A 23,970-nucleotide genomic window follows, 5' to 3' on the forward strand; every position below is an offset into this window, starting at 1 on the left:
ACAGACGGGCTCACCTGGCTGGGACTCATGGTATCATTTCCGGAGCAGCCCCAGCGCCTGCAGTGCCTGTGGCGGTTCCTCCGTTCCCCATCTGAGTGTGTCTGAGCCTCCCTTCCCCACTCGAGTCCCCATGGGCTGAGTCTAGGGAGAAGGTCTACCAGGGTGGGGTGGGGAAAATAGCACAGGCCAGGAGCTGGGGCTTTGAGGAGCCAGAATGCTGCTGCCCCTTCGCGTCTCCTTCTGCAGAGTAACTCCTAAAAGGCAGGCCTGAGCGCTGGGACAGTCCTGGGTTCAGATCTGAGCATAAGCTGAGGGCCCCGAAGCTCAAACTTTTAAGTCTGGGATGCCAGGTTCCCTTCTGTCCATTGCCGGAGGAGAGCTGGCTGCTATCAGTGGTCATGATAGTTCCTTGCGCTTGTAAAGGGAGCTCTCACCTCCAGCTGGCAGGGAGAACTGTCTTTATCTGCATTTTACAGACAAGGAAATGCCTCTGCACCCAGCCTGTGCTGGGTGGCTCAGAATGCAGCAGTGGCAGTGGGTAATCTCTTGACTCTTGCTGGGTGGCTCTACTCCAGGACGCATTTAGTGGGGACCCATGGTGGGTACTGGTGAGGGCAGGGCTCCTCCTCTCCAGCCCTTGGCCCTGTCTCAGGCCAGGTTGGATCCTTGCCCACCTGGGCTCCCTCTGGCCACCTTGCTGACCTTCCATCAACAGTCCCCACCCCTCAGTGGGTCTCTCTTCTTGAACACAAATGTGCTCACTTCCTGCCAAGCTCAGAACCCGCCCTGGCTGCCATGGGCCCTAAGACAGATGCCAAAACCTTCAACCCGGTCTGAGGCAGTAGAGTCACCTTGAACCCCATTCTGTCTGAGTCTCTCTGCCTCCCCACGAGAGTCCCTTCCCACCCTGCTGTTGAGAGTGTACATGTTTTTAAGGTGGGAGACAAAACATGAAGGGTGTTTCTGAGCTCTGCCCCTTCTCACTAAGCCCTATCTGTGGCCTCCTTTTCCTTAACCACTCCCCGCCCCTCAGGTTTGCCCACTGTGGGAAGGGAAGAGGGCCAAGGAGGCAGGGCAGCCCAGGGGACAGACTCAGAGCGGGCACACCCCTATGTCCACCGCCATGGCTCCTCTACTAGCTTTCTCTGCTCTCCAGCGTCCGGCAGGACCGTGCCTGCTGCACCCAGCGGTGGCTCAAGGGCACCAGGGGTATTAGCCCTGTTCTGGATTCAGGAGGCCCGAGCTCCAGGGAGGTAGGCTCAGGGAACAGGCTTTGGGGTTCAGGGAACCCCAGGCGGAGTCTCTGCTCTGCTGCCCAGGACAAGTTTTCTGCTTCTCGGGACCTCAGTTTCCTCATCTGTCAAATGGGGGCAATAGCCTGAGCTCAAGGAGCTGTGTGACCACATATGCGAGGCTTCAGTGTGCTCCGCCAGCCCGGGGCTCCTGCTCTGATTCATGCGGTCTCTCATCTAAATGGGAGTCATATGCAGATGATTGGGGGTCGGGGGGGGCAGGATAAAGGAGGGGAAGGGCCTGGCCCCCAGGAGCGCCTCCCTGCCCTGTGCCCTGGCACCTCCATCCATGGGACATGTCGTCTCTGGGGCTTGAAGGCGCTTCTAGCTCTACCTCCCACAGGTATCTCAGGAAGCTCCTTACCTCCGAGGAGTCCATGCGGGCCTGGTGGAAGGAGATGCCTTTAATGTTGGGCAGCGGGAGATTTTGTTCTCTGAGCCGCTCTGCAAGGGGTGGGCAGGGGAGCTCAGTGCGCTGGCAGGTGGGGGTCTCGGGTGCAGGCCAGCCGACCCTGGCTGCTTTGGGGCCCCAATAGGGAAGGGACTTGGCAGGCGCCCTCCCCTTCCTCAGTCAGAACCACCTCCACCCACATCGTGCAGCCCCAGCCCCAAAAGCTGGGTCCCTAGAGGGCCATTTTACCTATTTCCTAAAAACCTATCTAAAGGGAAATCATTCTCGAATATATTTGTTGACTGTGGATAAATGTATTCTTATAGCTATTTTAGGAATGTTCAATTTGTTGAAGGCTTCTTATGAACATATGATTGAATTTTATTCTTCTTGCTTAATTGAGGGGAACTGCTGAAAGGCTCCTAAAAATGCTAAAATGTCGGGAGAAACAGAAGATCTTTCAAAAAAGGATTAGGAAGTCAGCATAAGCTGAAAAATTATCCTGAAGACACTAGGAATTTGGCTACATTAATAAGAAAACATTCATTGATTTTATCAGAGAATGAAAATATTCGTATTTATCAAAGGTGTGAAAAACATTAAAGAAAGCTTTTGGTAAATTGATCAATTTGGTAAACTTAGAGAATTGGCCATTTTGCAAATTGAGTTTCAATGGAATAGCCACTCTGCAGATTGTTTTTTAGCGAACTGAGTTTTGGAGCTTTGACCTTGAAGACCTGGCCTGGGCCTCTCCTGCCCTCCTCTGCGCTGGCCAGCCGCCCCCTCCTCTGTCCAGAATCATTCTGGGCTCAAGGGAGGGTCTGATCCCCCTTGTAGGCCTAATGGAACGGGCTGTTCTGGCCCAGACAGGTAGGGGGGTGGGATGGGGGGAGAAACGCAGAATTTCAGTTCTCTCTGTGCTGAGGCCAGTGACCCTGTAAGTAAGCCTCCCCCTTGCCAGGGCTCCCACCCATGTGTCGCCTCTTATAGGCAGGCGTGCTGGGGCCCCTGGACCGCTGCCTTTGTCACCTTGTGGAGGCTGCTTTTGGACAGGTCCCAAGGCCTGCGCTGGGGACTCCTGCGTGAATAGCACCCCTGTGAGACCCATCGCCCTGGGTGTTTAGACCCTGCAGGACTGTATGCGTGTCCAGCCCCGCCTTGCCTCTCTCTGGGCCATCTCTTCACTCTTGCTGGGCAGCTCTAACCAGGACGCACTTAGTGGGGACCCATGGTGGGTACTGGTGAGGGCAGGGCCCCTCCTCTCCAGCCCTTGGCCCTGTCTCAGGCCAGGTTGCATCCTTGCCCACCTGGACTCTCTCTGGCCATCTTGCTGACTGTCCATCAACAGTCCTCACCCCCCAGTGGGTGTCCCTTCTTGAACACAAATGTGCTCACTTCCTGCCAAGCTCAGAACCCGCCCTGGCTGCCATGGGCCTTAAGACAGATGCCAAAACCTTCAACCCGGTCCGCATTTGCTCCCCATCTGCTCTTCTAGCCTCACCCTCAGTCCCAACATGAGTCCTCAGTTGGAGTACAGAGAAGAACCCCTGTTAGGGAAGCAAGAAGCCACGTGCCAGGCTCAGCCTTGCCAGAGACTTACTGTGTGACCTCTCTGGGCCTAGAGGGAAACCCACTGGAGTCACTGGGAGGCTCATGGCTCCTACGGTCTGAGGTCTGAGCTGTTTATCAGACATTTGTTTTCCAAGCATCCCGCGGGCACCAAGCACTGGACAAGGTGCTGGGGCCATAATGGGAGCAAAGACAGGCTGGGCTCCTGTCCTGGGGCAGTGCACGGTCTGGTGGGGGACACAGGTTCTGACCCACTATCATGGGATGAACGGGGAGATTGTTCTATAAACTGGTGCCATCTATGGGAGTTCAGAGCAGTGGAGCCTGGTGGAGGCTCTGCATCCCCGTCAGACTCACTCCACGCTTCCCTCTTGCTTCCTGGGATCACCTCCCTGCAAACTGCCTGCGCTCTGTTATCTCTGGGTCTGCTTTTGAGGGCACACAAGCCAAGACAATGGTGTCTTGGAAAATTTATTTCTGACATCTGAAGATGGGGGTGATGTCTCAAAAAGTTCAGATTTCTGGCATTTCTCAAAAGATAAAAAATGTCTGTCCTGCTGGCGGCATCTAACTAAGCTGAGTGCTAGCCACTTGTTTGCCACGCCCCCCCCCGACCTGGGCCGCTTCCCTTGGGTAGGTGCCCTGTCCGGCCCTGCAGGTGCTGAAGTTGTGATCCCTGGGCTCTGTCCCCTTGGAGGCGACTTTCCATTCTGACACTCCATTACGTGGACTTGCCACTCGCCCTACTTCTGAGCTGCCATCACCTCTTGCACATACAGCCTTGGAAAAAGAACAAGGAGGGGGGGTACACACAGCCCCTCCCCCAGCACCCCCATGGATCCCAGAGTCTCCACTTTGCCTCCATCTGTCTTGTCCATTGGTAGTCTTAACGATCCCAGGGGAGAAGGCAGAAATCAGCTGTCAGCTGACTGTGCAGCCACTCCAGATATGGTTGTTGCTGCTCCAGGCTATGCGGTATGTGGGGTACGAGGGAGAAACACAAAGGGGCTCACCATTATGCAGGGGCACAAAAATCCTTTCCAAAAGCACAGACACAGAGGCCTGCAAACGTTGTGCCTGCAACCAATGAGAGAAACAGGGAGGTACATTCAGCTCGGTCAGCAGGTTCTGACCACAGAATTCATACGGATGTCCACAGGGGGTCAGGGGAAGTCCTGGCCACTGCACTTTTAAAGGACATTGGAGCCAGATGACCAGATTAGGAAGGCACTAAGGAAAATTGAAGGGCATGAAAAAGAGACACTTTTGCCCCAGGTTGCAATGATTGTCTCTACATCTCTGTAGGTCAGACCCCATTGTCATGTGGGACCCCATGGCCAGAGCATCACAGAGAATGACTGAGTCAGTCCGAGGAGGAGCTCTCCCATGCTGAGAGTTCCCTGGAAACAGGGGCAGGAACTGTCTCACGGAGATAGTGAGCCTCCTGTCATCAGGGGTGTTCAAGGAGCCTTGAACAGGACTACCCCAACCCATTCAGACAGATCAGAAAATGACTACCTTTCTTCAAGACACTCTTTTTCCCACCAGTGGGAAAACGGTCATAACCATATGCATATCTGGATTGTCAGTGATGTGGGTGGCGTGTAGAGAGCACGTCCTGCCCAGGCACGCACAGCAGCCCTCGTCTGAATGACCGCCCCCAAATAATGTCACAGCAGAGATCCCTGACCTGGGAAGATGATCTTTAGGACCTCCCCACCCTGGGATACTATGAAAGTAAGGACAGAGCAAGGCCGGGTGTAACAGGATGGTATTTCTGACAGGCTTCCCCGATACGCTCACTCAGCATTTTTGTTTTGTTTTTCCTCTTGCAACCTTCCCCAACTCGATCCTGAGGCTCACAGCCCTGTGGAAGTGGAGGATGGTAAGGTGTCCCCAGGTTAGGGAGAAAAGGGAATTACTGTACAGGATCTTCCCTCAGCCAGGTAGGAGAAGTGGAACACTCCTGTAGCATCAGAGCAGGAACTATCCCCAGGAGGACAGAGTATGTGCTCCACCCTCCATGGACCCTTCAACAGTGGGGCCGAGACAGCACCCAAAGGGCAGGTAGGGCCCAGATCTGTCACACATCAGTGGAAACCCACAGATAGGCACATGCGGCTTAGGGTGCTATGCTGGATAGAGCCGGTTAGGGAAACTTGGAGAGGGGCCCACAGCCCTGCCGGGGGGTGCAAACTGTGAGCATACTATGTCCCCCCAAAAAGGCTGTTTTCAACCTGCAGAAAAGGAGGTGCCCTTGCAAATCCTGCTGGCAAAAATGGCAAAATTTGGTGGATCTGGGTATCTGGGTGGGAGGTATGTTAGAGTTCCCTGAATAGATTTTGTATTATGTTTGCAATTGTCCTGTAAGTTTGGAATTATTTCAAAATGAATATTAACAAAAAAACAAATGAGGAATGTAAAAAAAAAAATTCTGCTGTCATCCTGAACACCAATTTCACTCCTTTTCAACCTCCACTCCATCAAGAAACCTTCTCAGCTCCACCTCCAAAACACATCCTGTGATTTGGCCCACATTTTAAAACTTCTACTTCTGTGTGAAACCAAAGGGAGAGATGTTTATTTGGCACAAAATTTATATTTTGGGTAGTGCCTTATCTAATTTAACTAGTATGGTCCGTTTACTGAACACCATAATTACATGGAATCTTGAACGGGGCATGAGATCTTTTGGTTTGGACAAGTTAGTGTGATGCTCCAAAATACCCCAGAGTAATTTGGGCAGAGAATAACAAAGTATTTGCAAAATCCCTTGGGAGACTGGGGAGAAAAGAGGAAATATTCAACTTCCCCATCCGGGAATTCCTGGTAGTCTCGTAAGCGTAGGGATAACCAATTCGATAGGCTGAGCCCTCGATCTTGGAGTTTGCCCCAAGGAAACTTATTACTGTAAAGGAGAAGCTAACTCTACTCATAATTATACCTAAGGGTCACCCCCAGAGAACCTCTTTCGTTGCTCAGATGTAGCTTCTTTCTCTAAACCAACTTGGCAGGTGAACTCACTGCATCCCCCGCTACACGGGACATGGCTCCCAGGGGTGTAAATCTCCCTGGCAACATGGAACAGGACACCTCGGGTGAGCCGGGACCACGCCTTATGGCACTGAGAAAGCCTTCTTGACCAAAAGGGTGAAGAGAGAAATGAGACAAAACAAAGTTTCAGTGGCTAAGAGATTTCAAACAGAGTCGAGAGGTTATCTTGGAGGTTATTCTTATGCATTATACGGATAGCCCTTTCTGGTTTATGGTGTATTGGAGCAGCTAGAGGGAAGTACCTGAAACTGTTGAGCTGTGTTCCAGTAGCCTTGATTCTTGCAGATGATTGTATAACTATACAGCTTTTATAAAGTGTCTGTGTGGTTGTAAAAACTTTGTGTCTGATGCTTCTTTTATTCAGGGTATGGACGGATAAGAAAAAAAGAAAGGGGGTGGGATAAGGGGTAAACAAATTGGGTGGATTGAAAAACTAGTGGTCAGTGAGAGGGAGGGGTAAAGGGTAAGGAATGTATGAGGTTTTTTCTTTTTATTTCTTTTTCTGGGGTGATGCAAATGTTCTAAAAATGATCACGGCGATGGATACACAACTATGTGATGATATTGTGAGCCACTGATTGTATACTTTGGACGGACTGCATGTGTGTGACGATTTCTCAAGAAAAATATTAAAAAAACAGCAGAACGAAACACGCACACACTAATCCTGTCCCTGATCATGTCCTCCTCCGCCACCCTGCTCTGAGCCTCACCTGTCCCTCACCTGGATGGTTCTGTCAGCCTGGGGGCCTCTGGCCCACCTTCCCCCCCATAGCCCCAGGCCTCCCTCCCTAACCTTCCTTGGAGTCTTTGCTGAAAGCTCCTCCTCTCGAAAAGGCCTCCCTCGATCTCCTTACCGCGTGTCACTCTCACCTCCCACTTCCCATGGCCGGACCCTCCTCTTTTTCCCCTTTTCCATAGCATTACTATCTTCCTAGGTACTATATAATTTACTTCATATTCGCTCTTTATTATCTGACCTCGCCCTACTAGGGGGCAGGGACCTTTGTTTTGTTCACTGGATGCATCTCAGGGACATAAGACGGTGCCATGCATGCACTAAGGGCTCAATGGATGTTTGTTAAATAAACGATGAATGGATGAGATGGACAAGTTTAAATTCCCTCGCTCCGCCCGCCCCTAGCAAGAATGGGTGCTCTAGTGCAAGGGGAGATCGTGACAGAAAGTGAAGGAGGCTTTCCATCCTATCCCCGCAGGGACTCGGGGTCTTTTTTCAGGCTTGCTTGTGGCCCTACAGGACCCCAAAAAGACCAAGGTTAAGGGAAGAGACTCACCAGGTTCCCCAGGTCAGCAGGGTAAGGGCCGACGGCCACCTCGGTCCTATCAGACAAAAGAGATCATCCTCTTAGGTCACAGCAGCTGTTAGGGGATGTAGCATCCCTGAGCTGTGAGCCATAGCACTCGGGTTCTGTCTGGCTCTGCCCCCCATGCTGTGTGACCCCAGGCGAGTCCTGTCACCTCTCTGAGCCTTGGTTCCCTCACCTACAGAATGGGCATAATTTCCCCTTGGGCCCATTTGCTTCACAGAGCTGTGGTGAGGATCAAATTTGAGGTGTGAAGTGGACAAAGAGTATGAAGCTTGAAAATAGTAACTGCAGCTAAGGTGGGTCATCTTGTCTAATTGTCACCGCAGCCCTGTATGTGATGTATTGTGTCTGTCGTGTCCCCACCAGGTTTCTCTTTTGGAATCCTTTCAGTCGACTCCATCCCCACATCACTCCACACCACCATCTACCATGATAATAGCTAACATACATTGAGAGCTAAGCACTTTACATGTAGATGTCATTTTTTCCTATCAAGACACCCAGCTCTAACAATAACTCTCTTTTGCTGATTGAGAACTTGAGGCTCAGAGAGCCTAAGTCACTTGCCAGAGGTCGCACAGCTCTTACCTGCCATGTTTACCACTATGTGGGTAAAGGCCTCCCCCACAGCTAGAAGTGGCCCCACAGGGAAGGTGGAACAGTGGAGCCTACCTTGTGATCGTCAGTTGGAAAACAGCCAATCTTCCTTGTTTTGGGGGCCTCAAGGGACACAACCCTGTCCCCAAACATTCTCAAATGATGTCTACTGCATGGGTAGCCCCAAACTGGCTGACCACCCACCTGCTGAGCTTGTGATTTGTATCCTGGAAACACTGGGCTCTCCTCTCCAGCCTTAAGCTGTCTTTGCTCATGACTAGCAGCCCAGGCCAGCCTTCTGCTCGCCTGGCTCTGGATGAAGCAAAGGGGCCATGCCTTAATGGTGACTTGGCTGGTTCTGAGTCATTCAGAAGAGGAAATTTGATCTTGGTTTTTTTCCTCTTCACTGCCCATGCTGGGCAGAGATAAAAATGACCACAGATTAAAAATGCATTTCATTGAGTGCCCTGGATACATTAGAGGCTGTATGGGAAAGAATTCTGAGGCTGCTTCTGCACTCAGTGAGAGAGAGTGCTGAGATTAATCAGGGCTGTTTGTCTTGGGCTCCATTAGGGGGATAAGCTGCCTTTGAGTTCCCTGTTTGCTAATCAAGCTTTAGGCCAATCAAACATTTCTCTTTCCCCTTCACACAGCCAGGTCCTCATCTGGGTCCATCCAGATTCCTCTCTGTCACTCAGACTTTTCGAACCACCCCAGCACTTAATCTTTCTCTGAAGCAGGTTCAGAACATTTTGAATTAGATAGGACTGAGTTTGAATCTAGCCTCTGCCACTTACAGCTGTATCCTAAGACAAATTATTTCCGTTCTCTGAGCCTCAGTTTCCTCCTCTTTTACCTGGGACTATCCATCCCTAAATGTATTGTGAGGATCAAGTGAGACCAAGTATATAAGGCTCCAGGTGCAGTGATGGCACATGGTAGGTGTTTCATCGAGGGCATGCTAGACCCGAAACACCTTTTGATTATACCTTCACTCTGGCGGGAATAATAATGTCTGGTGCTGTGGTTTTTCCCTCCCGTCGAGCCCAAGCACTCTGAGGTAGGTCCTGCATCCGAACGTGTGTGCTTAGCACCCAACAGTGCTCGAGCAAGAACTGACATCTGTTATTCTAAAAGAGCCGGCTCACACTATACCTTAAGAAAGGCCTATTGAGGACCTACTGTGTGCCACATCCTAGTAGGCACCGGCCCATCCTCTCAACTGGCATTTGGGGGCGAGTTGGGGGAAATGTTACACTGTCTTTATTTTTAATCAATAAGCTTCTGCCTTTGCCTATGCTCCCCTCCCTGTACCTGGCTGACCTTTGCTGAGCACCAGGCACGCTTCAGGGGCCCTCACGTACTTGGACCCTTTGACTCCTGGCAGCACTGAGGAAGCGTCATCTACGTGGTACAGGTGGACAAGCAGACGCCCAGAGAGAGTGAGGGACGTGCTGCAGCCAGGAGGCGCTGGCTCCAGAGCTTTTGGCTTTAACCACGGGAGCTCCTCTCCTTTCCTTCCTTCCACAGGCCACATTCTCTGGCTGGTTCAAGCAGGCAGCAGGCACAGAAACTTAGCTGGGCCTTTAACCACATTGCCACCTCCTCGCTGTGTCCGCTATCTCATTTTTTCTGAAGATTCACAGCCCTCCCCCGCCCCCCCCAAATCACCTGTCGGGATTGAACTGGATGCTTAATTTCTGATTTCTTGAGGAAAACACAGCTTCGGAACGGAGCATCTGCAAGGAATTCAATTAGGTCAGGACAGGAGAGGGACTGATGCCCCAGTGGGAAGGCTTTACCCCCAGACCCCCATGGGTGCTTCTCCAGGGCTGCCCCCTCTCACCCTTGCCCCCCCATTCACCGGGATGATTCCTCCTCTGGGTGCAGACACCCCGTCTGGGCGTTGACATGGGAGAGGGCACTGTTTGGGGCTGGGTGCGCCCACGGGTGGGGGAGGCGCAGCTCTGGGGAGGGAAACCCTTTTGCAGTGAAAATCATTTGGGAAAGGAATCCCTGTTGCCGGAAGCCAGAGAACCCCTTGGTTTCGATGGGGTCTTCTGTGGGCCCCATCACCTACACGGTCACCTTGTAAGCCAGAAACAGGACCTTTCGCCACCAGCCAGAGACGACGGCTTTCTTGGCCCCAGAATTATGCCAAGATCCCAAGAGCCGCTGCGCACCCAGGCATGGCTCTAGGCTCACCTCCAATGGGGTTCACCCGCCCTCCCCACCCCTCATCTCAGGCACCTTCTCAATTTCAAGGCCTCTGGAGTGGGCAATAGGGATCTCAAGGGGACTTAGAACAGAGAATCTGAAACGTTTGGGGGACTGTATTTCCCCAGAATCCCTAGCACAAGACTCTTGTCCTCTTGAGCCCCCTCTGGGGCTCAGCCTCTGTTTCTCCCCAGCCTGGACCACCTTCTCTCGGGGAGGAGAGAAAGACGGGCATGTGTATCACCTCCAAGAACCCCCTTTCTCTGGACTTCCTTTCTGTGGCCAAGGGCTTCCAAAGCAGATGTGTGCCGGAGCACATAATCAGTCAAAAGCTTTACCAACCACCAGTAAGAGCACCGACCAGAGGCCCTCCTCCCGCTGACCTTGAGGAGCATTGAAGGGAACTTGAGGGGAGCAGGCATTTATGCATTTTAATGTGTAAGCAGCTTCCACAGCTGCCCACATGTGGGCTGGTGGCTTCTTTGTGGGGTTTCACGATGGTGAGGCTTGCTGCTGCCTTCTGCCTCCGAGCCAGTGGGCCTGCGGGGTCCCTCGCAGCAGACGCGGGCCCCTTGTGGAACACAGAGCTTCAAGTCCTACTCACCCAGGAAACAGAGATGGAGGAGGAGTTGCTGGGCCCCAGCAGCCCCAGGGAGCCCAGCTGAGTGACCATGGCCTTGTGGCCATCCAGGCAGACGGTGGGAGGGTCAGGAGTGCTGATGGTCAGCCCCACACTCGCTCTGGACCGATCAGAAGCCTGAAGGAGGGTAAAGCAGAAAAGGTGCCTGAAGGGACAGGAGACGGTTTTCCTTGGCCCCCAGCTTGGAGGAATGGGAACAAGTCCATCTTGTAATCAGGGTGTCTGGGTTTGCATTCTAGCCCTGCAGCAATGTGCTGTGTGACCTGGGGGAGGTCACCTACCCAACCTGAGCTTCTTTGAGGTGGAATTGCATCCTCCTCTGGACATGCACGGCAGGTAAGATTTTGGAGACAGAGTCCCAGGGGCACCGTGCACAAATTGTGTGGCCTGAGGCAAGTTTCTTAATCTCTTGTGCCTTGATTTTAACATTTGTGAAATGAGGAAAATAATCGCACTCACCCCATAAGGGTGTTGTGAGGATTATATGAGTTAATTGGTGTAAAAAGTGCTTAGAACAGAACCTGGCTCAGTAACGCTACAGGCATGTCAGTTATTGTTGTTATTACAGTGTGTCCATCACCTGCTGCTTTCTAGAAGCCTTTGGAGAGAGAGCGTTGTCATAGATTGCGCTCAGATTTTGGAGTTAGGGAACTGGATTCAAATTCTGATTCTGTCATTTATTATTATTATTATATTGTTTTTTATTGATATATATATGTATCATATATTCACATACCACGTGATCATCCAAAGTGTACAATCACAAAATCATCAAATAGCTGTGCATTGATCATGACAATCGACTTTTTCTTCTTTTTTTGTGAAAAATAACATATATACAAAAAAAGCAATAGATTTCAAAGCACACTGCAACAATTGCTTGTAGAACAGATTTCAGAGTTTGGCGTGGGTTACAAGTTCACAATTTTAGGTTTTTCCTTCTAGCTGCTGCCACTTATTGAGCAACGCGTGAGCCTGGGCAAGGGACCTCTCCGTGGGGAGCCTCCGCTTGCTCACCCACCAAAAGGGAGTGGAAGGGGCCGCGCACACCCCGCGCCCTGACACCCGCCATGTGCGCAGCTGTCTGCCTCGCTGGGCCGGCCGATCCGCGGTCAGGCTCTCGTTCAGTGAATGGAGACAGTGGCCACGTGGCACTGAGCTAGCGGCTTCACTTGCATGGTCTCTTGATCCTCACAACCCACGTGAAGGAAGGGCAGTGATTATAGCCAGTCCAGAGACGGCAGCCCTGGTCCCAGGTGGCCCGGCCCCACCCAGTCCCTGCCCCGGAACACTTCCCGAGTCCCCGGCGGGGGAGACCAGCCCACCTACTTTGGGCTGTGGTTCCGGCGCCCTCGGTGTCAACAGCTGGATGAGGTCGGCAGCCTGGAAGAGGGCAGAGCATGTCGGACTTTGGAATCCTGCAGGTCTGTTCTGAGCAGCCTGGGGGACTCCGTGGGGTTCAATGAGCTGAAATTGTCCCCAGTGCTGGATGCCCCCCTCACACCATCTCAGCCTGAGAGGAGCCAATCATCTGGTTTCCCATCAATGCATCTGAAAGGGCTGACGTTTTGTTGCTTCGATTTTTTTTTTGGTTATGAAAATTTCTCCTATGCAGCAAAGCTGAAACAATTTTATAGAGAACATTTGAGGGCATCACCTGGATTCTTCTAGCAGCATTTTTCCATACTTGCTTAATCCCATGTCTGTTCCTCTATTGATGGCTCCATTGATTTTCAAAAATCACAAATTTTTATAGAAAATAGTACAGAAATATATAAAGTACAGAATAAAAAGAGCCTTCCCCTTTCCCCATGAACGCTATTCTCAGGATTAACCTCCTGATATTTTGGAGTATATTCTGACAGAATATTCTACACACATACAATGTGGAAACCTTCTAACCACACGGTCTTGTGCCTTGTTCGCTCCTTTCAACGTCAGTAACATAGAACAATCCCTTCTCATTAACCACTGCATATATTCCACACTGCGTGAACAAAACCCAGTTTATTTTATGAGTTCTTTACTGATGGATACTTAGGTTACCCTCATTTACTCCTCTGGAACAAGTGAAGCTGCAAATAATACCCCTGCACATATGCCTTTGCCCAGTGGTAGGTTTACTTCTGCTCAGACCTGCCACCCCTGTGTGGGATGGGAGGCCTGGGAGGGGAGACTAGAGTCGACCTTGGCCAAGTCATTTTCCTTGCCTGGGTCTAGGTCTCCTCATATGAAAAATAGGGTAAGAGCATTAGATCTCGGCCGTATCAGGATCTTAGGATTTCATTTACTCATCAGATATTTACCAAGTACCCACTGTGCGCCCTTCACACATTCCACTGTCCCTGTCCCTGTAACGAGGGAGATGGTGAATGAGGAAAGTTATATATGTAATTAGAATGTGATCAAGTGCTTCATTACCTCAAAGGAAAAGAGCAGAGTGAGAGAAAGAGAGAGGAAGAGAGGGACAGAAGACTCAGTGGCTCACTCTCATAGGAGCTGACATTTGAGTTAGCATGTGCAAAGGCCCTGAGGTGGGAACAAGCTGGACCCGTGTGGCTGGTGTGTAGAGGTGGAGACAAGAGCGGGAGGAGACAGGGCAGGAGGAGGTGGGTCTAGACCACACACGCCGCGGAGAGGTGCTCGGATTTTAGTCAGAGTATGATGAGGGGCCACTGGGGGCTTTGCGGGCAGCGACGTATCTGGATTTCTTCCTTATCTGATCCCCTCATTGACCCTGGGAACTAGCTCTTCTCCCAGACTTCTGTGAGTGTGACTACTTGTCACTGTCCAGGCCTCCTCCTCAGAGAGTCTTCCCTGATTGCAGTGTGCTGGGCGGTCCTCTCACCTCCACCCGTCACTCGCTGCACCATTGCCCAGCTCATTTTAATAAGATCAATTATTTTACTTATCTGTTTTCTTGTTTGGTTTCTATTTCCCCTCTAGACTCCAGATTCTACAAGATCACAGACACCATATGCACGGGGCCTGGCACACGATAGACCCTTAATAAATATTCATCGCATAAATAAATGGATAAGTGTGACGAAAAGAACAACAAAGGGGCCTGGGCATTCAGAGAAGTCTTCCCAGAGAAGGGGACTTTTATTCTGGGGTCTGAAGGCCGAGTAGGAGTTCACCAGCTAAGGCCCTCATCGGGGAAGTGAGTTAAGCCCTTCCGAGCAAGATACTTTGGTTTCCCCACATGAAAAATTGAGCAATGAAGTGATGGCCAGTGCCCACTCCTCTTTCTGAAGCACTCACCACGGGGTCCTGGGGGTCAATGCCAATCACTTTGCTTCTGTAGAGGCAGGCCAGGATGTCACTGTAGACTCTCAGAGGAAAGACCAAGTCGGCCACGCTCTCTGAGGCCAACTTCGGGAGGGGCTGGGGGACCAGGTGGTGAGGCCTGGGGGCTCGCTGGTCTGGGCCACAGGGCGTAACAAGCTTTAGAGAAAGAGGAAGGAAGGAGAAATTGAGCAGAAACAGCCTCCCTGGCCAGCAAACCATTTACAGCTAATGTACTGAGCACTCACTATGTGCCAGGCATGGTGCTGACCAGTTATGCACACAGTTTCAATGGACCCTCACTCACCACCTTGGAACCCCACGAGATGGGAACTGTTATTGTCACCGTATGGCAAATGTGGAAACTGACACCCAAAGAGGTGAAGTGACTTATCCAAGAGCCCACACCTGGTAGGAGTTCGGGCTGGGCTTTGGACCCAGGAGCCCTCTCTCCTTGCTCCCTCCTCAATCGACCCCCACTCTTTTCTCTGCACCTTTGTCAACTGCCCTCCTTACCCACTGCAGCACGCCCGCCCCCCTCTCTTTCTTTCTGTATGGGCAAGGAACAAGAGGTGGACAGGGAGCTGGGCAGACACGGCCAGCCCCAGCCCTTCTCTGGGCCTCAGCTTCCTCACCTGAGCGGTTCTTTTGCTGGGTGTGGTGTGTGGTCTCGCAGCTCCTGGCCCGACCCAGCTGCCCCCTTGGCGGAGTCTGACCCTCACTGTCCGGACGCCCAGCCCTGTGGCCTCTCCTGCTCCCCCTGGGGTCAGCACAAGCTCTTCTTCTCTCTCCCTCCTTGCTCCCTCCTCCTTTGCCTGTCGCTTCCTTTTCTTGCTCCTTCTCTTTCCTCCTCCTCCCCCTTTCTGCCTCCTTTCCAGAGAAGCCCCTTCTCATTTTCTTTTTTTCCCCCCACCTCTCAGTGGACACCCCCGAGGGTCTACCCCAGACCGGGGCCAGCCCACCTGAACCTTCATGAGGATGGCCTCCTCCGTGAACTCCGTGGAGGTGACATGGTACTGGAAATCCTCTGTGCCGGCGACGTTTGGGGCTGTGATGCGGAAACGAGACTGGGGCCCGGGTCCCCTGGGGAGGGGCGGAGGGGCGTGGGCAGGTGGCAAAGATCTCTGATGAGCCTGAAGCCCATCGAGAGCTGGGCCCGTGCCGGTTATATGCACCATCATGACTCACGCCCGTCCTGTGATGAATCCCGTTTGACTGATTGGGAAACTGAGGCTCAGAGGGGTAAAATGACTTACCAGGTTCCCAAGCTATATTGCCCCCCACCCCCACTAGAACATGGGCTCCCCGAGGGCAGGGCTGGTCTGTCTTGTTCCCCTTCCTATTTCCAGAGCGGGAGCAGCGCCGGGCAGCAGAGCAGTCCCCGTGCTAGCAGGAGCAACGTACGCAGAACCACGTTCAGCAGGTCCTCCAGCAGCGTGTTGAGCAGGGTGGTGGCCAGAGGGCACACCTGGAGGGAAGGCGTGAGGGACCCGCGGTGTTGGGGGGAAGCCATCAGGCTTTCCCGTGGGGTCTCACCTCCGACCCAGAGGCGGGGAGAGATGGACAACTCACTATTTTCTGCAGCAGGAAGGGCAACGCTTCATCCAGGACGCTGGTCACCAACTCCAGAGCTTCTTTCACCAGGAAGGGGTTCATTCTGGGGGCAGGGACAGCCGGCAGGGTTTGAGACACCATGGAGGGGAAGACTGAGGCCAGAGGGGGGCAGTCCAGAGCCGGGCTGAGAAACCCTCCTGTCCCCCCCACCCAGCATTGGCTTGTGTAGCTTGGAGCTTCAGCGTGTTTTCCATCCCACCGGGTGTCTCCCTCTCCTCCTCTTCTTCTCTGCCCTCGCCCTTTCCTTTCTTGCCTTCTTGCTTTCTTTCTCCCTGACTCTCTCCTTCTTCGCTTTCTTTCTTCCTGATTCTCTCTCTCTGCCTCTGTCTCATTACTCCCTGTTAAAGGTTTTTGGGCTTGTCATGCACTGAGAGAGCACTCCTGGCAGTGGAGATCATGGGAGGCTTCCTGGAGGAGGTTGCTTTTGTGCTGAGTAAATATGAAAATGATGGATGACGGCCGCCTAATGTGCCAGGTTCTGTGCTAGGAGGGTCATGTGGGTTAACTCATCTCATCCCCACAACCTCCCCATGCTGGCTGGTCAATGTGAAAGATCCTATTTTACTGATGAAGAAACTGAGGTTCCTAGTAGTCAAATTTCTTGGCCCAGGCCCCATTGCTAGGAAGCAGCCAAGCCGAGATTTGAACTGGGTATGTCCACACTCTTAGCTGCGACCTTCAGCATGGCGGCAGGAGATCCTGACACGTGGCATTTGCAGCCTGTGGCCAAGGAGGTCAACCTGCTCCCTACGAGCCTGGTCACTGCACAGCACTGGGCTGGCGAGAGGCAGCCCCCGCCCTGAGTACCAGCAAGGGGCCGAGCAGCTGGGGGAGTGCGGGAAGGCCTGGCATTGTCCCTGCCCGGGGAAGCCTGGAGCTGGGCGGGGACTCACTGCTTCAGAACCTCGACGCTCAGGTACCCTGGCGGGGTGTGGCACTCCTCAAAGGCCACTTGGGTCTTGTTCCCTGTCTGTTCCAGCCGTGCCCCGATGCGGATGTTCTTGATGACCTTGAGCTGCAGGATCCTGTAGGAACAGCACGTCTGGGCCGGCTCCCAGGCACTGCCCAAGGTCCAGGCCGGGGGCCACCGCTGGTGTGGCCTGTAGGTTGCGGGAAGGCTCAAACAAAAAGAAACTGAGAGATTTCATTAAAAATATGGATTTCCCTAGAATGAGCTGAGCGTCAGCATCAGGGAATTGAGAAAACCTTCTTGACCAAAAGGGGGAAGAGTGAAATGAGACAAAATGAAGCGTTAGTGGCTGAGAGATTCCAAACAGAGTTGAGAGGTTATCCTGGAGGTTATTCTTACGCATTACATAGATATCACCTTGTTAGTCAAGATCTGGAGAGGCTGGAGGGAACTGCCTGAAAATGTGGAGCTGTGTTCCAGTAGCCATGTTTCTTGATGATGATTGAATAAAGATACAGCTCTTACAATGTGATTGTGTGAGTGTGAAAACCTTGTGTCTGATGCTCCTTTTATCTACCTTGTCAACAGACAAGTAAAACATATGGAATAAAAATAAATAGTAGGGGGAACAAAAGTTAAAATAAATTTAGTTTGAAATGCTAGTGATCAATGAAAGGGAGGGGTATGAGGTATGGTATGTATGAATTTTTGTCTGTTTTCCTTTTTTGGAGTGATGTAAATGTTCTGAGAATGATCATGATGATGAATATACAACTATGTGATGATATTGTGAATTACTGATTATATATGTAGAACGGAATGATCAAAAGTTAAGAATGTTTGCGTTTGGTGTTTTTTGATATTTTTTAAAAATTAAAAAATTAATTTCAAAAAAGAGGGAAATAAATAAAAATATGGATTTCACATGTTTTTGGAAAACTTGCAAGATATGACAACACTGGGCCAGAGCCCTCACATGGGGGCGTTTGCCTGGAGCTGGGGAGACCTGGAAATGGGGCACATGTTCTCCAGTTTGCCACAGTCCGCACTGAGCCGAGTATCAAGTTACATTATTATTGCAGTATCTCTACCAGGGAATGAGATACTTATCTTATAGCAGAGAAATAGTGCGCCGTGCCCATGTCTCTATCAAAGAAACATTTCTTTGTGCTTACCGTCCCTGTTAAAAAGGGAAGCTAGACCAAGAAAGACATATTTTATAAGAAAACCAGAGTGGGCACGTTTCTAAGCAGCATGTGAGAACACTCCCGTTCAATGCGCAGCGCCGCTGTCTCTGTTGGCTGCTGTGTTTGCAACTCCAGGTCTGCACAGTCATCCACATTTTAGAATTTTGTAGCAGTGAACTCTCGCAACAGTGTAGTAAAATGATTATTCCCATTTCACAGAGGAGGAAACTGAGGCCCGGGAGGGAAGCCCCTGGCTCGAGTGGCCCGGTGTTAGGTGGGATTTAAGCCCGAGTGTGCCTTACTCCATGGCGACCCTCCTCAGCCCATCCTGGGTGAGTGACCCTCCTGCCCACTTTTTCCAATGGGGTGCGTGTCCCCTGGCAGGAGCGTCTGAGCGTTTTCTCTTAGTCTCTGCTGCTGACTCCCTGTGTAATCCTAGGCAGGTCCCTCTTTCACTCTGTGCCTCAGTTTCCCCATCAGTATAAGTGGATTCAAAACGGGCCTAAGTGAAAAGTTATTGCGACCCTAGTGGTGACATGAGGCAGGTGGCTTTTGCTAGCCCTGCACAGCTGCCTCCCGTGCCACAGCAGCGAGGGGCTGGCACCCAAGTGGGTGGGGACGAGGCATCCACCATGCACTCACCCCTGCAGTGAGAGGTACAGCTGACTGCGCAATGTGACCTGCAGGAGGCTGTCACTCAGGATTTGCAGGCTGACCTCAGGTCCTTTGACATCTTCTATGACCAACCTGTAAGAAATATGGGGGGGGGGGGGGATTGGGGCAGGAGGTCATGTTCCCCATGCTGGGCTTTGCAGCTGGCTGCTGGGCCTGAAGTCAGCACACCCTGAAACTGGAATCACCCTGAGGAAGCTCCCTGGTTGGATGCAAGGCTGCAATCTACTTCATTGGACCCATGGGTAGATGGAAGTCTTGAAGAGAGGAGAGGCCTGGCTGAGCCCAGTTCTCCTGCTGTAAGCACTGGCCTCTTCTTACTCCCCAGCATTCCTGGCCTCCTCTGGGGTCAGCTAAAGCAGGATGAGAGCCCAGCCCCCTTGCTGTGGCCTGGCAAGGCCCCTGTAACCCTGTGGAGTGTGTGTGTCTGGAATGGCTAGATTAAGGGCAGATCTCAGAAGGGTCTTCCCTCGACTCCAGCCCATCCGCGGAACAGTGGGCTCTCGTTCTAACCACGCGCTCTCAGGGCCTGGGCAAGTCCTTTCCCTTCTCTTGGCCTCAGTGTCACCCTGCATAAAATGGGGACAGTGCAGCAGAGGAGCTGCCTGTGCACATTTAACTTATTGGAATTCCAGTATAAGCATTCTGCAAAATAAAACTGAGCTGGGAAGAGCAAGACGGCTGGTGATCCCATGGCCATTGTTTGGGGCCATTTTCCCTGCTGAGCACCCAGGAAGAAGGACGTGAGCCTCCTGTTCCCTTCAACAGCCGCAGTCCCCAGCATTTCCCTGAGCTGAGGGGAGCCCAGAATCTTGTGTACGTTTTGAACACTAATACAAGCAGGGGACTCATCTGGTGTCCCCTGGAACAGGCAGCAATAAGTTTCAATGCTTTTTGAGGAAACTGGCCAGTTCAGGCTTCCTAAAGGCTGGGTGTCTGCTGGAGCACAGAACCTTCCAGCAGGATTTTCAAGAATGACTTGGGCCATGTGGGTTTTTCCTTTGGCATGTGGCCGCTGGACTTCGGCCTTCCCAGGCTGATGTCATATGCCAGGGTGGGCGAGCAAAGGCAGGGGAGAGTGGTGGCCAGCCCGGGGCCTTGGCATGGGCTGGGGTAGGGATGGACCTGGCACCCTCCTCCTAAATCTCTCTTGGCAGTGCCACCACACACCCCAGGGCCCTAGCTTTTCATTTAATTTCATCCCTATCAGAAAAGGGCTTCTGGACTTCATCATCTTAGGACCTGTCTGTCTCTCCCTGCTCTCGCCGGGGGCTAGGTTCCCAGCAGTGCCTGGGGCTGCGTGGACTGACCTCGCAGGAGCCCTCTCCCCCGGAAAACAAACAGCCTTCATTTATGTTGGGATTATTTTACCAGGAGTCTCCAACTCAGCTGCCTCTGGGGCTAGGCAGATAGCGTAACTGAGCAGAGGGTGTGGCTGGGATCCAACGTAAGGACCACAGACCTTGTCCCAATTCCTGCCTCGTGGGAGGTCAGGTCAGATCATTGGTTTTTAGAGAGAATCAGGAAACCCAAACTTTGACTAAAACCCTCTTGATTTTTACATACTGGCGATAAATTAAAATATTTTTAAAAACATGTTGCTCGTTTGTGCAACCCGGGTTTGAGATGAACGTGGCTAATCAATTACCAGTTGAAATCCCTGATTTAGACCCTGATGTGTTCCTAGAAAGAGTAGAAATGGTTTATAGGGGCTTGGGCATAATTAAAATTCCCTTCCTCAGCGCGTTCGGGGCTGCAGGAAAACCCCGGACACCGGGTGGCCCGCTGACCCCGGCCTGCATTGCTGGTGCAGGCGTTTCCTGCTCCCCACGACAGGCGACAGGCGAGAACGCACAGCTCAGGGAAGCAGGTCCTGCCCGAGGGGGCAAGGACGGCCCGAGGCAGCCCCGGAGACTCACCCGCCAGCCCCGATCAGCGCCCCCAGCAGCGGGAGGCTCCTCCCGGACAGCAGATCGCCAACCAGAGCCAGATCAAGGCCGCTGCTCTTCTTGGACAGGCGTTTTCCCACGAAGGGCAGGTGGTCCAGGACGGCGACACCATCGCTTGCGGCCGCGGTCACGGGCAGCCTGGCCACACGGTCCAGGATGTGGTGCTGGAAAAACAGGTCTGAAATGTCTGAAGACACGAGCCGTCCTCAGGGTGGGGCTTCACCCTTGAGCCACTCGCCCAATGTCCCCAAGCGGCTGCCCTGAGTCAGGGATTTAGACGGCCGTTTGGCCGCAAGAACTTCAGCTCATACCCTCTGCTGGGCTCAGGGAATGGGGGTGAAGTGGCCCCTGCCCCCGTGGATTTTACACTCTAGTGGAGGACACAGACAACAACTGAGCAAGCAGATACACAAAAGAGCTAATCTTCTAACGTGATGAGTGCTAAAGTGCTAGAAGGAAAATGAAATGGGGAGGCCAGATGGAACAGAAGCAGGGAGAAGGTTGACCTTAGACTGAGTGGTCAGGGAGGGCTTCTCTGAGGAGGAGGCATTTGAGCTGAGACCTGAACAAGGTGAGGGAATCCACTTTTGAAAGATCGGAGGTGGGTGGGGGAGGGCAGGCACAGGTTGGAATGAGCCTGGTGAGTTTTATGGACCAGAAATCAGTGAGGCTGGAATGAGGTGAAGGGAATAGGGGGTGGATGGACACCGAGGAACTCACAGTCAAATGTAGGGAAACAAACAGGCAGACAGACAGACAGGGCAGCAAGTACAAATTGCTTGGATAAGGCCAGAGACGAGGCTTCACCAAAGGGAACCGAGAGGAAATTGGGAGGGCTTCCTGGTAGAGGCATCATTTTAGAACTTTGCCTTAAAGGATGAGTCAGAATTCACTGGGCTGAGAAGAAGAGGAAGAGCACTTTAGCTGCAAGGAAGAGCACAAGCAAAGGCAGGGAGGCTGGGGAGTCTATGGGGGGTGGTCAGGGAGGAGGCGGTGGAAGAGGCTGGAGGTGGCAGCAGGGCCTTGAATGCCAAGATGAGAAGCTTAGAGTGTCTCCTGGGGAGCTACAGGGTGCGTTAGGGCAGGGGACAGACAAGGTCAGCCTTGGGTGAAGGAGGGTGAGTTTTGGGGCTGGCAAAGGAGAGTCCGGAGGAGGAGAGGCCGGGAGCAGGGACGTGGTGGTATCTCCCCCTTGCTCTGCCCTGCTTTCCTGCCTCCAGCTGCTCACACCCTAACATTTACTTGTTTTCACTTGATCCTTGCTGATCCGTAGGAAAAGCAGGTGCTGGGCCTTCCCTTGGGCCTGGGGCAGCAGCCCCCAGCACAGCAGCGACCCCCAGAGCAGCAGCATTCTCATGGCCAGGACCTGTGGACACAGAGCTCAGTGTCTTCCCGGACACCCGGCTCTTCGCTTCTCCCAGCACTCCTAGAAACCCTTCTGCCACTTTCCTCCCCCAGCTCGGGTCTGCCAGTCCCTAGACACAGCCTGCACTGTGCACACGCTCTTCTCCGCCTGGAGTGCCCTTCCCCACCACGTGGGCTGAATCAAAATCTGGGCTATGTCACTTTCTGACTGTGTGACCCTGAGCAGGTTACTCGACCTCTCCATGCCTTGCTTTTCTAATCTGTAAAATGGGACCACCCATGGGTCGTCGTGAAGAATACATTTAACAGTACGTTTAAAGCACTTAGCAAGCAGTGAGTGCACACCAGCTGTCTGTGAGACTGGGGGACTCTGTGAGATGTCAAAAGATTACTACTCCTTTTAACCCTGGCGGTTTCTGGACCTAGAGGAGGTGTGGGGTCACTGGGGTGGGGGGGAGTATCATAGTGGCTGGGCCGGTGGGGGTGGGTACCTGGAGGGCTTGAGGTCACAGCTCTTTACCAATTAGTAAGGAAATATTTCAATATTTCAACCGCTACTTTTGTACCAGTTCCTACCAGCCTAATCTCAGCTCTGCCCAAGGGCCAGAAGGACATGCCTGGGACCCCAGAGACTGCTGGCAGGGGGTCTCCGGGCGGGCAAGGATACACCCCAGGGAGTGCAGCCTCTGGGACTGCAAGGCGGGGACCAGCAGGGATGCCCACGTCTCCACGGTGGGGGCCAGTGTAAGCGGATCCTTTGCAGAGACCCCACAGCCCCCCGACCTCACAGTCGGGGAGACACCACCTGGCATGTAAATGCTGACCCCCAAGGCAGCTGAGTCTATCCTGGAGTGTCTGAGGAAATCTTGGTGTTACCCCAAATCAGCAACACCCTGTTTTGTGCTACTTGGTGACAAAGGAGCTCAGAACAGTGACTGCACTGGGTAATAGAAAAAGGAAACTTTTTGTTTGTTTGCATATATAAGTTTTGGGCTGTGAAGTCTGTCCTCATGAAATTAGCTGTTCATATTTTGCCTCCAGGCTGATCTTAAATTCATCCAGCATTTGTCCAACTGGCGTTTAGTCAGTCCCTATGCCAGGTTCATTTCTCAGTCACCTCACCTAAGTCAGGTTGTGCCACCCTCCCTGCCCTTGGCCCTTCACACCTGTCTTCTAACCTCTCCACCAACTGCTTGCGTCCTAACTATCTGCCTGGTGTCAAGCTGAGCACTTTACACGCTTCATCTCATCACTGAGTCCTGATCGCAATGATCAGTGGGATCATTGATATCAGGCCCATTTTAGAGATGACGAAACTGAGGCTCAGTGACCTGCCCAGATTCTCCCAGCACTGCAAATCCATGCCCCACTTCACCATATTATCATAGGTGTTCAAGAAATATTTGAGAAATACCCAAGTTAGCATCCTTGTCCTTACCTCTCCAAGAACTGGTCTGTCCGGAAACTCTCCGCGGTCTGGTCTCTGGCTCCCCAGAAAACCACGCTTTTATAATCTGAGCCCTGAAGCTCGGGGTGGGTGGGGTACATGGGCAGGAAGTCCAGCCAGCTGGCAGGGCCTGGCCACTCAGAGGAGCTCTTCAGTGGAGGAGGGGGTCTTCTTGGCATCAGTTGGCAAGGGGCTTCTGGCCAAAACGGATAGGAGCTATCACTGAGGCCCCAGGGGCAGGAAATGGGTAGGGCCCTGCGGTTTTGGAGGTGGACACTTTCCCTTTGGAACAGCATCGGAGCTGTGAGGCCCTGGGGATGGGCCTCCAGCTCTTGGGAGGGCAGGGGAGGCTCCCAATACAGGATGTGTCCATCACAGAGCTCAAAGGAGTGAGGGCACAGCGGGGGGCTGGGGGGGTGGAAAGAGGTGAGGGACAGAGGCTGGGCTGGG

At 52.5% G+C, this 23,970-nt stretch overlaps 1 protein-coding gene across 1 annotated transcript; it reads right to left on the reverse strand.

Annotated features, from left to right (window-relative positions):
- Positions 1-1,135: 1,135 nt before the first annotated feature.
- Positions 1,136-22,059, reverse strand: LOC143680163 (uncharacterized). The gene is made up of 15 exons (XM_077156776.1): positions 21,951-22,059; positions 20,679-20,895; positions 18,730-18,834; positions 16,884-17,015; positions 15,949-16,033; positions 15,781-15,844; positions 15,339-15,424; positions 14,353-14,535; positions 12,418-12,471; positions 11,053-11,205; positions 9,903-9,970; positions 7,602-7,647; positions 4,266-4,329; positions 1,657-1,736; positions 1,136-1,357 (listed from the first exon to the last, which is right to left on the reverse strand). Exons 1-15 carry the CDS (start codon positions 22,057-22,059, stop codon positions 1,136-1,138), a joined length of 1,668 nt encoding a protein of 555 aa, XP_077012891.1.
- Positions 22,060-23,970: the final 1,911 nt, after the last annotated feature.

The sequence above is a fragment of the Tamandua tetradactyla genome, chromosome 1, assembly GCF_023851605.1.
Source record: "Tamandua tetradactyla isolate mTamTet1 chromosome 1, mTamTet1.pri, whole genome shotgun sequence".
Lineage (NCBI taxonomy): Eukaryota > Metazoa > Chordata > Mammalia > Pilosa > Myrmecophagidae > Tamandua > Tamandua tetradactyla.